Raw genomic sequence first — 13798 nt, 5'->3', positions numbered from 1 at the left:
TTAGTTTTACAAACCTATTGTATGGGTGTAGCATGAATAATAAAAAACCCAGAGACAGACATTGGGGTTCAAGCTGAAGATCAGAAAGGCAAAGCTGCCAGCCACTGGCTCTTACTTCTACCTCCAACTGAAATGGGCGAGATCCTGTCTCCACAAATCCTCAGACTGAAGACTAACTGAGAGCTGTCTCCTCAGGTCTTAGATTCTTCTCTAGTGCTGGGATTAAAGATGAGCGCTACCACTGCCTGCTCTGTATGGCTGACCAGTGTGGCTGCCTTGCCCTCTGATCTTCAGGCAAGCTTTATTTATTAAAACACAAATAAAGCCGGGCAGTGGTGGCGCACGCCTTTAATCCCAGCACTCGGGAGGCAGAGGCAGGCGGATCTCTGTGAGTTCGAGACCAGCCTGGTCTACAGAGCTAGTTCCAGGACAGGCTCCAAAGCCACAGAGAAACCCTGTCTCGAAAAACCAAATAAAAAAAAAAACCCACAAATAATACACCACTATATTTGTCTAAAGTAAAATAAGGAGGGTATAACTAATATAAGAAGAACTATATACAATAAGTACAGTAACTATATACAATATATATAGGCAACAAATACATCAACAATGTCTAGTTCATTTGCATCTGACAAATTCAGAGAAAATAGTCTATATCTATATATTTTGGTGAATCCAAAGTCTTGTGCCTAATTTATTTATTTACTTAAGATTTATTTATTTATTTATTTATGCCGTATCCTGCCTATAGGCCAGAAGAGGGCACCAGATCTCATTACAGATGGTTGTGAGCCACCACATGGTTGCTGGGAATTGAACTCAAGACCTCTGGAAGAGCAGTCAGTGCTCTTAACTGCTGAGCCATCTCTCCAGCCCCCTAATTTATTTTCTATCATAACTTGTTTTCTGCATCTGGCAAACAAGGAAAGTTATAACTATCTAATCTTCTGAGTAAGCAGGAAGTGCAAGCAGGCGACTTCAAAAAAAAGTGTGAGAAGTGACAGAAACAGCTGGCTGCCTGGATGGTCACCCAAAGTTCCTCTGCAACATTGGAGTATCGATCTTTGGCTTGCAGGCCTAGAATATGCAACATGCTTTTCTGTGAAGCAGGATATTCTTTTTTTCTTTTTTTAAAGACTAAATAGGGTTTATTGAGGGAAGCAGATGAGCAGAAGCCAGTGGTAGGCACCAGGCCATCACTATCCCACAGGGGTGACTGCTTCATGGCTTGCTTGCTAAAGGAGAGGAACATGCAGCCCTGACAGGGTAAGGACAGCTCTGTCTGGGGTGTAGCATGCAGAAAGTTCTGCAGTACCCAGGGATGTTAATGTCACTTGTTGCATGGCTCTCTTAGTTCAAAGTAGGATATTCTGAAGGGTTGTTCCCCCGTCTTGACAACATTTGCCAGAAACTCTCTTTTGCGTCCTGCTTGTCCAATTAGGACAGCATACTCTTAGCAGTCCAGGCAAGGGCATTTTCTTGCCCAGTGGCTTACTTCTGCCACAAAGAAAGTAAACTCCACATGGAGTTTCCTCGATGCCCATTATCTTCTCTGAAGTGGATTGAGGCTGCCAGGAGCAGACACGTCTCACTGTCATGAAAAAAGAGCGTAAGTTATTAAAACATCTAAAATGTTATATTCTGTAGATCTCTGAAGTGTTTGAGGAGGGCCTGTCTATCTAAAATATATATTTGTTTGACCTTGAAAACATACCTAATTTGACTACAAGTTCAATTTTAATAGGTGATTAACTACTAACTGCATTTCCTTATTGTCTTAAACAGTTAGTAATAATAATTTTGAAGGACTAGAAATTTATATTATATTATTAAATGAGTTGTTTAGGTATACGTTGAACAAGAGTAGAAATGTATGTACAGTATGTGTGTTGTGTATATGGATGGGATGATGCTTATACCGGATTATATCTTGTAACTGAATAAATAATGAAGTCAATTCTGTATTACCTGGTATAAATTCAGCAGTTTCAATATGCAAAACAACTCTTTTTGCATATGAAAATCGGTAACTATGTTGAGAGATTCTTTAAAATCCTTTAGTACTGCCGGGTGGTGGTGGTGCATGCTTTTAATCCCAGTACTAGGTAGGCAGAGGCAGGTGAATCTCTGTGAGTTTGAGGCCAGGCTGGTGGACAAAGTGAGTTCCAGGCCAGGCTACAAAAGGATACCTTGTCTCAAAATAAATAAATAAATAAATAAATAATCCTTTAGTACCATGAGAATAGCATGTAATACTGACTTTTGGACAAAACCATAAGGCTTTGATCTACTTTACTTAAAGCTTCTTATTTGTAAGATGCCTTTCCTAATTTATTTGCACCAGTATAGAATGTAGGGGATCCAGTTATTGGTGTTTTCTGTACAATGCAAGGAAGGATCCTGCTAGTTCTCTTTAGTTGAATTCTCTTGCTTTTGGGATAGTTGTTGTTAATCTCTCCCCCAAAAATTACTACAAGCTCTTTGCCAGGGTTCCTTTTCTGTCAATTTCATCATTATTAAAAGATACTGTAATTTCTTGCTAACTGATGACAATTTCTCTTTTAGAATTAACTCAGAGACCTTTTCCACACACATTTTAATTTTTTACTCTGTTTAAGTGATAAAAAGACTCATCCTAAGATAATATCTTCCCTCTGCATTAAATTTCCTGTAGGAGAATGTCTGAAGGGTACTATGAGAATGCAGTTAAGATTCGGATCCACACAATCCGATCCACTTGTGCCTTCTGTAATTTCTCTTTAATCAAAGTCAATTCTCTCTCAGTTTCAGCTGATAATTTCCTTGAATTAAGTCACTGTCACCATTTAAAGTTTTGCTTAAATTAATTAGTTCATCAGATTTTATCCCAATAGTGGGCCATATATGGAAACTGTCTCCTAGCAATCTTTGGAAGTCTGCAATCAATCTCTCTTAATTTGTACCTTTTGGAATCTAATTTTTTATAAACCTATTTTATAACTTAAATAATTAATAGAATCTCTCTTTGTACTTTTTCAGGAGCACTTTGTAATCCCCAGCGAGGCAAAATTTTCTTTACTTCTTCAGGCATTTTCTAAAGCATCTGCATTAGAATCAGATAACAAAATGTCGTCCACATAATGGTAAACTATAGACTCAGGAAATTGCTTACGTATCATTCCCAATGGCTGCTGTACAAAATACTGGCACAGGGTGGGGCTATTGATCATTCCCTGTGGGAGAATCTTCCATTGGTATTTCTTAGCAGGCTGAGAATTATTATAAATAGGCACTGTGAAGGCAAAAATTTCTGTCTTTTTCTTGTAAAAGTGTAGTGAAGAAACAATCTTTTAAGTCAGTAACTATAAGAGGCCATCCTTTAGGTAATAGAGAAGGCAAAGGAATTCCAGACTGTAGAGAGCCCATTGGCTGACTCACCTCATTAACAGCTCTTAGATCTGTCACCATTCTCCATTTTCCAGATTTCATTTTAACAACAAATACAGGAGAATTCCAAGGGCTGGTTGATTTGTCAATATGATGAGCATTTAGTTGCTCCTGTACCCACTGTTCTAAAACCTTAGTTTCTGTTGTGCAATGCATACAGGTTTGTCTGTCAACCATTTTAAAGGTAGGGTTGTTGGTGCCTTTGGAAGATCAGCAGCTGTTGTGCCCTATACAACCCGAATGGTTGGTGACTGTTCTTTATAATATCTTGTAATATTTTCCCCAGAAAAAAATAATTTATGGTTTGTTTCTAAGATTGGGGGAGTGTTAATCTGAGTATTCCATTGCTATAACAAATCACATCCCCACAAATTCATTGCTATGTTAGTCACATATGGTTTCAATATTCCTCTCTGTCCTGGCCCTACATTCAACCCATCTGGTGTTTTTCTTTGCCTGAGATAAATTTCTGGTCCCTAAAAACTGAACACTTATGTCCTGAAGAGGCCAATTTGGATCCCAAGATTCTGATGAAATTATTGATACATCTGCACCTGTGTCTACCAGACCTTCAATGACATCATTTATTCATATCTTTAATTTTGGTCTTTGTTCATTTATAGATGTGTGTACTTGTTTTATTGTTTCTCCTGATTTTTTTTCTTCTATACCTGTTCTATTATCCAGAGCAGTATGGTTTCTTAGAATACGCACTAGGTTCTTTAATTGCTCTGGGAAGGAGTTTCCTCTACCATGGCAGTAAATGACTGAACTGGATTTGGCATAGGGGCCTCTTGCAGGCCCCTCAAGGAGTTTCCCAATGGCAAAGGGTTACCTTGGATATCTCTTCTGGACCTACATTCATTAGTCCAATGCCTACCTTTGCCTCACCTTTTGCATAATCCAGACAAGAGGGGCATTCTGAATGGATTATTCTTAGAAAAAACATTGGAACACCCTGTCTACAGTCTCTTTCTAGATGACATTGTTTGCCACAATTAAAACACTTGACATTTCAGTTTTTCTTCAAACCTCTGGAAAGCACCTCTCCTATCCAAGTATCATGGTAATGAGATTCAATATTAATTATATCTCAAATCCATTCCTCCAAAGGTGTTGACCTTGCCTTTAATGACCTAATTATCCTTTTGCATTAAGAATTAGCATTTTCAAAAACCGGAGAGATTCAATTATTATTTGTCTAGCTCCTGAATTTGCTATCATTCTATTTACTATGGACGTCAACCTTTGTAAGAAATACACCACTATATATGGGGGCTAGAGAGATGATTCCCAGAACCCACATGACAGCTCGCAGCTGTCTGTAAGTTTAGTTCCAGAGGATCTGACACCCTCATACAACATATACAGGTAAACACCAATGACATAAAAATTTAAAAACTTTTGTATGTGTATGCTTGCATGTGAGTATGGGTGCATGTGCACCACAGCTCAATTGTGGGCTTCTTGTTTGCAGTGGCCAGATTAGGAGGCCCCCAAGCTTTCTGGGATTCTCCTGGCTCCATTCCTATCTCACAGTAGGAGTGCTGGGATTACACTGAGTTTCCACTGCGTGTTTCTAAAATTCCTTCCCAGAGGGAGACATAAATGGTGTATACCCTTCTTCTTAAGGTCCCGATGACAAACCAACAAACTGAGGCAGGACTCCCCCAAAGTTCACTCTGAGAATCAGTGAGGGGTTACTTAAAAGGGTTTGCTCTTCCCACAGCAGGCTGCACCTGAAAGCCTTTGTCCGGCACGTCCTCCCTCGGCCACGCAGTTAAGGCCACATGCAGCTACTACAGGTGGTGAGGAGCTGGGGCCATCAGGTGAGAACCCTGGGCCCTGTCAGGAAGTCCAGCTGGAATGATCTTTCACAAGACACAGCTGATGGTCCTGAGAAGGCAGCAACACTGTTTATGTTTAGTCTCCTTCGTATCCTCCGCCCTTCTTACCCACCCGCCTTCAGCCTGGTACTCCTTACACATGAAAGAAACTGAGCGACTGGGCGGTGGTGCACACCTGTAATCCCAGCACCCACGAGGCAGAGGCAGGTGGATCTCATGTTCATGGCCAGCCTGGTCTACAGATCAAGTTCCAGGACAGGCTCCAGGCTCCAAAGCTACAGAGAAACCCTGTCTCAAACATAAACAAACACACACACACACACACACACACACACACACACACAAAAGGAACCCTGTCTCAAAATAAAAGAAAATAAAGACACTGAGGTGAGATCTGGGTGCTGGGCCTGCGGCACACACCTTAAGTTTAGTTTGGCTGGTTCATTGTAACAGAGACAGCATAAACATTCTTTGCCAAAGACTTTAACAACACTAATGTTTTATTAAGAAATGTCTTTATTTTAAATGATAGTACAAAACTGTATATATAATATAGATCTGTATAGGTATATGTACATAAATGCTCATTCACACACATGTACACACACGCTTGCTCATTAGAATGGAAGTATTTTTATCCTAAATAAAAAAGAAACTTTTATTTAAGTTTTCCTGCAATTTTTCTGTACACAAAGCTGCCAGACAACTTGAAGAACAAGAGGACACTGTAAAGACTCCTGGGCATCCGCCTCCCAATGGCCTTGGCAGAAGGACACACTGGACGAGGCCGAGGCCGGGGAGCTGAGCTGCTACTGTAACAGTTGACATCCAAGATGCCAGAAACCAAGTGGGAACACAGATAGAAAGTATAACCTAGTTAATTCTCAGAAACAAATCACCTCGGAGCAAAATGTGGTGGGGAGGAGGAGAGAGAAAGGGGAGCCCGGAAGATTAGAGATGACCGACCAATTAAATACGTTCCAGTGCCGGGCAAAGCCTTCCTACCACAAGAGCTGAGGGATGGAAGGAACAGAAGTGGTGGATGGGGGTCAGGGAAGACAAAGAGGGTCACAACTTCCTGACTGTAACAAATCACTTACTACTGCAGAGTTTAGGACAATCCTCCTCCCCCAGCCCCAGAGGTTAAAGCCTTCAGAAGGACAGCACCAGAGGCCCAAGGCTATTAAATCTAACATCCTTCCTGTGAGTAAAGGAAACAGAGCGTGACTCCGACAGGGTTAGAGCCGGTCTGTCATGGTGATACATCTGTAAGCCAGGGCGTGAGAGGCCATGGCATCGGACTGCTGTGAGTCTGAGGCTAGCCTAGGTCGCACAGTGAGTTCCAGGTCAGCCTGGCTAGGGTGAGAGAGACCCTGTCTCGAAGCAAAACAAAACACAAAAAGGAGGTAAGAAGTTAAAGTGCACACTGGTGGCCTTGACAGAAACGTCTGTCTGTATGAGGAGAGAAGAGAAAGCTGGTCTCCAGGAACTGGGACAAAAAGGAACCCCTGCTCATTGTCAGACTCTGACAGGAGTTCACCATGGGCCTCAGCTCTTCTAGCCCTGGAGGTGGCTGACGTAGGGACAGCCACACAAGCTTTCTCAGAGTAAGTTATTTCTTGCACGGTGAGGTGCTGAGCTGGGGAAGTAGAGCTTCAGAGCTCAGTTCCACAGCCCCTCATCAGGGCTCTTCCCTGTCCAGAAGCCTGGAGGCTTTTCTTTTGAGACAGGGTCTAACTGTGTAGCCCAAGCTGGCCTGGAACTTACAGAGATCCACCTGCCTCCGCTTCCTGAGTCCTGGGGCTAAATATGTGCTTCACCACACCCATCTCTGAGGGTTTTTCTAAGTGTCAAGGCAGCTTCAACAGGAGGAAAAGACAAACGGCCACAGAGGGAAGCTCGCTTTGGTCGCTGTGCACTGACCATGGTGTCTTTGCACTTACCTGCTGGCTTCCCTTGTGAGCATGAACCAGCTCCTTGGGCCTCAACGCTCATATTTTCTCTTATTCACTGTTTTCCTAGTCCCTGCTCCCCAGTGGATTAAGGGGATTAAAAACCCTATCTATATATTTAATAAGATTCCAGGTTATCCCAAATAATTTAGAGCTGAACCGCAAAGAGAAAACTGGGAAATATTATGCATTTACATACATTTATACTAACATGCACCCAGCAAAGGGATATAAAAACTATCTGTTGCCAGGCATCTTTAATCCCAGCACTCAGGAGGCAGAGGCAGATGGATCTCTAGATTTGAGGCTAGCCTGGACTACATAGCAAGTTTCTTGCCAGTCAGAGCTACACAGTGAGATTATGTCTGGAAAAAAACAAAAGAACATATACATCTGACAGAGTATCTTTTAAGGCATAGAGTTCGGAGCAACCCCCCCCCCCCCCGAGGCCCCTACTCCTATAGCAGCCACGAAGGCTCCGCTTTGGCATCACAATGACAAGCCCCCACAGAAGCAGAATGTGGAGGGAAGGCACATTTACACATTTGTCATCAATTTCCCTGAAGGAGGAAGAACAGAAGTTGTAACATTCTTTTTTTCTTTTTTGGGGGGAAACACTTACAACCCAGATGCAAATGTGGGGTTACATCCCTGAATTAGCACAGCACTGGCATTCACGCAGCAGCTGCCCTGGAGCCGAGTCCCTAGGCCGGCATTCTGCTGAGCTGCAGTCCCGGACGGCTCCTCTGCTACTGATTCTCATATACCCAGCCTTCGCAATCAGCTGGGCCTCTTCACCCCGAAGATCCACGGTAGATCTTCTCAATTGACCCAGTCCAACGTGGAGCTCACACTTATAGTCCCAGCACTCAAGAGGCTGAGGCAGGAGGATTGCCCTGAGTCTGAAGTCAACCTACAGAGTGAGGCCCTGTCTTTAAAAAGCAACAAACTTACAAAAGGCTGACCTAGAAGGCTACATGAAGTCAGGAGATAGTCTTAGTGTATTTTCATTTCTCCGCCCCAGTTCCTTGTGTGAGTGTGGGGTATGTGCCTGTGTGTGGAGGGAGAAGAGAACCTTGGGTGTCCTCTTCCACTACTGTTGTGCTCCTTTGAGACAGGTCGCTCCCTGACCCTGAACCCCAGCAACCCTTCGTCCTCAGCCTGCTAACGGGTTAGGGTTATGGGTGCTCCAGGGACCAGGGCTTGCTAGAGAGGGTGCTAGGATCTGAATTTGGGCCTTCACACTTGTGTGTCGTGTTCTTATCCAGTCCTATCTTTGTTTTTGAGACAGTGCCGTCATGTAGCCCAGTGTGGCCTCGAACTCCTGAGCCTCTTGCTTCATCCTCTCAATGCTGGGATTTCACATGTGCCCCATGCTTGGCTATCCAATACCTACATTTTTAACTAACTGAAAGAGTCTTCTCCCACACCCTTTCATCTTCATGACCGTATAACTGAAAAGCAAAACCTACTTCCATTTTGAGATGAACAATGGAGACTTCATGTTCAAAATTAACTTGGAACAATGAAGCAGGCTCCCCTAAGGTAGAAGCTCTGCTCAGAGGGGAGGAGTAGATGGACAGATTCGTCCCCACAGTAACTAGCAAGGTAATGAGGTGGTTAGGCGTGGACAGTCCCTGCAGACACTCTCCATCCCCTTAAAAGGTGGGAGGGAATTAAAGTCAACATACGCTCCAAGAATGTAAACACAGTCATCTGAATGGAAACTTGCTCCCTCTAGTTAGCCATGGCTCTGAGATGCCACACACAGCAGCTTACTGCTAGCACCCCATTCCCAGGTATCAGACACACACAGACCCCTCCACTATGCTTCCAGACACTCTTGAGACACTAGAACAGTCTCTGATGCTCGGACACACAGAGCAGACCTAGTCAGGGTGCCAGCAGCCAAGAGTCATTTGAAAACAGCTATTTTTGCCTATAAACCTAACAGTCCATTCTGTTTGTTCAATATGAGTTAGAGAATTATGTTTGAGCCAAAAATGAATCCACACCTCTGGAACACTGCACAAATTATTATACTAATCAAGGTAAACAGAACCATGTTAACTGTCAAGCTTTTTCCAGGCTAAAATACCCATTTTCTTCATGATCACTAATTAGGAAACTATATTCTCAACAGTCATTCAGGTGTACACTTGGCACATGCCCTTCTGGCTTCTTCTAATTTCCAATAAAAAGTCTACATGGCCTTTCCCTCTGTTATCAGGTACCTTTCCCCCTTAGGAGAGATGGGGGGAGGGGGTAAACTGGCCTCAAACTTGTTAAATAACCAAGGATGGTCCTCAACCTCTGACCTCGTGCCTCCCTCTACCAGTTCTGAGATTATAGACATGTACTATCACATCCTGTTTAAACTTTTAAAAATATTGTTTTTTGCAGTCCTAAGGATTGAAATAAGATCTGATAAAATGACAGGCAAGGGCTCTTCCTGAACTATAGTCTCAGCCCTTTCTTTTCTCTTTAAGACAGGTGTCTCAGCTAGGGTGCACACCTCTGATCCCAGCACTGGAGAGGCAGAGGCAGTAAGATCTCTGTGAGTTCAAGGCCAGCCTGGTCTACAGAGTAAGTTCCAGGACAGCCAGGTTTACATAGAAAAACCCTGTCTGGGGAAAGGGGAGGGGGTGGGAAGAGGATGGACAGGTGTCTCTGTAGCTCATGCTGTCTTAGAGAGCTCACTACGTTCAGAGTGCAGGCAACCTCCTGCAGCAGCCTTCTGAGCTGGCATTATCAGCATGAGCCACAATGCTCAGCTGCCTTGTTTTTGAGACAGGTTCTCACACTGTAGTTCAGGCTGGCCTCAAACTCATGTCAACTTTCTTGCTGTAGCCTCCTGAATGCTGAGATTACAGACAAGAGCGCAGTGCCCAGCTATACAAACAAAAACCACTTCATGTTAATAACAGAGACCTGCCCAATCCCACCTCAACAACCCAGCACTGAAAATCTATGCAAAAGTGTCTGAGCAGAGTAAGAGAGAGGGGAAGACAGCAAGGGCTCGGATGTATGGCTCTCTGCTCTGTGGCAGTGACCCCTGCCCCCTTTGTCACCTGTCCTACACACCTTAAGGCACAGCGTTCTATTGGCCCACATTAGCAAAAGCAGCAGTCAACAGAAACAGGCCTGCACAGCGCTGGCCTTCGTCACAGGATGATAAGCGCTGCAGGAAAGCACCAATGTCCTACGTGACACACAACATTCAACCCAACTTTATACAATTTAGAAGTTCAAACTTGATTTATATAAACAGGTATTTAGAAGCAATGTTCTGACGACCCTCCTGATTGTAGTCTTATAACGTTCATACAGTTTCCATCTCAAGACCAGAGCTTCACAGCTCAGAAGCCTCATTCTGAGACCGCCCAGTCTCAGGAGGGACGCAGGCTTTATACACACACTCCCCATAACGTAAGTAAAATTTCTTTCTGGCATTAAAAGTTTGATGTTAATTGTTTTTCTCTTTGCTTTCCTGCCCTTTGTTTTTGTTGTGTACATACAGCACCAAAGGAGGAACCCAGGACTTCCTTGCATGCTAGGCAACATGCTGTCCCACTGAGCAATGTCCTCAGATTTTTTGCTATTGTTAGTTAGGGTCTATGTAGCCCAGGCTGGCCGGGAACTCACTATGTGGACCAGGCTAGTTAGAACCCCAAAGATCTGCCTGCCTCTGCTTCCCGAGTACAGGGATGAGGGTCATCAAGTCTAGTCATTTTGTTTCTTTTTTAAAGAAAAATCTTACAATAGTCAAAGCTGACCTTGAACTTGCAGTGATCCTCCTGTCTTAGCCTCACAAGTGCTGGGATTACAAGCATGCGACACTATGCCTAGTTTAATTTTGTTTTTTTTTTTAACTGACGTCTAAGCTATGAACATACAATTTATTGGCAATCACAAGTCAGCTTTCTCTGCTTTCTTTTCTTTTCTTTTTTTTTTCTTTGAGACAGGGTCTCTGTATGCAGTGCTGGCCATCCCATTAACTGTCTTTGTAGACTAGGCAGGTCTCAAATTCAGAGCGATGCACCTGTCTCTATCACCTAAGTGCTGGAAGAGGTGTGCACCACCACACGATTTGATTTTCTTTTCTTGCATAAGGCCCCACATTGTAGCCCGGCTACACTGTAATTCACTATGGAGCTCAAGTTGGCTTCAATCTCGTGGTAGTCTCATGATCCTGAAGGGCAAACCTTGGCGTTCAACTAACTTACTTAACTTTTTAATTTTTATTTGTATGTATATGCCAGGGTGTTCCCAGAGGCCAGAAAAGGGCATCTGGCCCTCTTTCACCGAAGGAGTCTCTCTAGCTCCTGTTGACCTCACACTCACTGGCTGTCTCGGTTTCCTGAGCGTTGGCATTACAGGTATGTACTACTGTTCCTAGCCCATGGATTAACTAGGAGCAGCCCGTGTGCTTGCTTCTCAGAAATGTATGGTAGCTTTAGCCGGGTGGTGGTGGCGCATGCCTTTAATCCCAGCACTCGGGAAGCAGAGGCAGGCAGATCTGTGTGTTTGAGGCCAGCCTGGTCTACAGAGTGAGTTCCAGGACAGCCAGGGCTACAGAGAGAAACCCTATCTTGAACTTCTCCACCAAAAAAAAAAAAAAAAAAAAAAAAGGAAAAGGAAGGAATGTACGGTATCTTTTCTTCATCCTCGCGAAGAGTCTTCCTACAACCTTAGCAGTTCATAAACCTAAGTAAGGCAAACTTCAGATCACTTGGAGATCTCAGGAATAATTATTAAAGGCTCTTGGTGTATATGTATTACAAGTATTATCTTAAAATCTTTTGATATAAAGTTAATTATTTTTTATAAAAAAAAAAAAATCAACCCGCAATGCTCAGTACTCTGTTTAAAGCAATGACGTGAGCTGAGAGATTTGGTCCTGGTCCTTTGGTCCTTTAGATGCCCCTAATGTGGCTCTGAGTCTCTAGCTGCACAAACAGCTTTCCTGGCCCAGGCACTGAGCCCTGCTACTGTTCCCTTCTTAAAGACAGTCTTAATTTGAACACAGTGCTTGCCCTCTGTATTTTCTTCTTAAAAATAAGATGAATGAGTGCAAGTTGTGGCCTTTGCTTGTTAAGATGAAATGGTTTCTATGGAAACACTAGTGTGAGGCTCTGTGGTCCTTCCTGACGTCATCACTTCTGCTGCTCTTTCTTCTATTTCCCCTTCTGTCACTACGACAGCATCCACTTCAGCTACCTCCTCAACCACGGTGAACTCAACTCCATTGGGCTGCTGTCGCGCCATGGCCTCCAGCTTGAGCCGGTACTGTTCTGCCTCCTGCTCTTTCTTGAGAAGCTGGTGCCTGTACTCCTGGGCTCTCCGATTGGCCTCCTGGAGCTGCTGCTGCAGTAGCTCTCTTTCGCTGCCTTCCTGTAGAGCAAACAGTGTCACTACAGTAAGAATTCCTGTATTCAGACGGCAGACAGAAAGATGAAGAGGGCTTCACCTCCAATCACCAGGGCTTCCACTCCTTCTCTCTCTTATGAGAAGAATCTCATTACCTTGCTTTCCTCAATACTGTTAGTTATCTCTGTCATCCTTGGTCTCTTTGCCAATGGCAACTTCTCTTCTTCCTCTTCTTCCTCTTCAATTATTGTCTCCTCTGCAACCTGACCAGCAGGCACAGTTAGAACTACAAGCCAAGCACACCCATAGGAGACAATGAGCACACAGCACACAGAGAAGGCTTTTTTGCCTTACTAGAAAAAAGTGAACTTCATATTATTATTTTTGGCATGGCTTCTTGTATGTCAGAGAAGTGTTCTAACACAGGTTATATCCATCCCCTCACCCCCGTACATTGCTGTGATATCTCTTTATAGAACTTAGACTCTTTAGCTGAGGGGGTACACGTCCTTAGTCCCCGTGCTCAGGAGGTAGGCAGAGTTCTGAATTCAAGCTCAGCCTGGTTAACAGCAGAGCTCTCTGTAGCCCTGTCTCAAAAAACAAAACCCAAACAACAAAACACAGAGTTTGAAGTCAAAAGGTAACTTAAAGTCACAAAAAAAGAAATCAGGAAAGAAGTAGCGCCAAGGAAGGAAAGAACCGCAGCTCAGAAACCACGAAGGCCTCAGGTTCTTAAGACAAAAACCTTCAGCCAAATATGGTGGTGCAGGCCTGTGATGTCAGTACTCAAGAGGCTAAGGCAGAAGGGCAGCTTTGTCTGTGCCACCCTAGTCTACATAGTGAGTCCCAGGTTAGCCAAAGATACACAGCAAGCAAGATATCTCTCTCTTTCTTTCACAGAGAGAGAGAGAGGGAGAGAGAGGGGGAGAGAGAGAGAGAGAGAGAGAGAGAGAGAGAGAGAGAGAGAGAGAGAAAAGAAAGAAAGAAAGAAAGAAAGAAAGAAAGAAAGAAAGAAAGAAAGAAAGAAAAGAAAGGAAAAAAGAGAGAGACAAGGAGAGAAGTCAAAACTTTGAGTCTGGAATGATGGCTCACGCCAATAATCCTAGTATTTGGGAAGTTGAAGCAAGAGCATCAGGAATTCAAGGTCATCTTTGGCTATTACGTGAGTTTGAGGCCAGCTGTGCTATGAGAGATGCCGTT

The 13798-nt window shown here is 43.6% G+C and overlaps 1 protein-coding gene across 4 annotated transcripts in view; it reads right to left on the bottom strand.

The window, feature by feature from the left end:
- Positions 1-493: 493 nt before the first annotated feature.
- The window catches only part of Gabpb2 (GA binding protein transcription factor subunit beta 2), a 39904-nt gene continuing 26599 nt past the window's right edge, over positions 494-13798 (bottom strand). For 2 of the 4 annotated variants that reach the window (XM_075978186.1, XM_075978185.1), the window contains exons 7-8: positions 12754-12884; positions 5675-12622 (exon numbers count right to left, since the gene is read on the bottom strand). In XM_075978186.1, coding sequence (XP_075834301.1) covers positions 12323-12622; positions 12754-12884 — 431 coding nt within the window. In that variant the 3' untranslated portion in view covers positions 5675-12322. Of the gene's footprint in view, positions 1595-5674; positions 12623-12753; positions 12885-13798 lie in introns of those variants that run through there. The other 2 variants (XR_012911201.1, XM_075978187.1) reach the window with 2 other exon arrangements.

This window comes from Microtus pennsylvanicus, chromosome 7, assembly GCF_037038515.1.
Source record: "Microtus pennsylvanicus isolate mMicPen1 chromosome 7, mMicPen1.hap1, whole genome shotgun sequence".
Classification (NCBI taxonomy): Eukaryota; Metazoa; Chordata; class Mammalia; order Rodentia; family Cricetidae; genus Microtus; species Microtus pennsylvanicus.
Note: the sequence above shows the minus strand (reverse complement) of the source record. Positions and strands in the feature narration are given on the sequence as shown.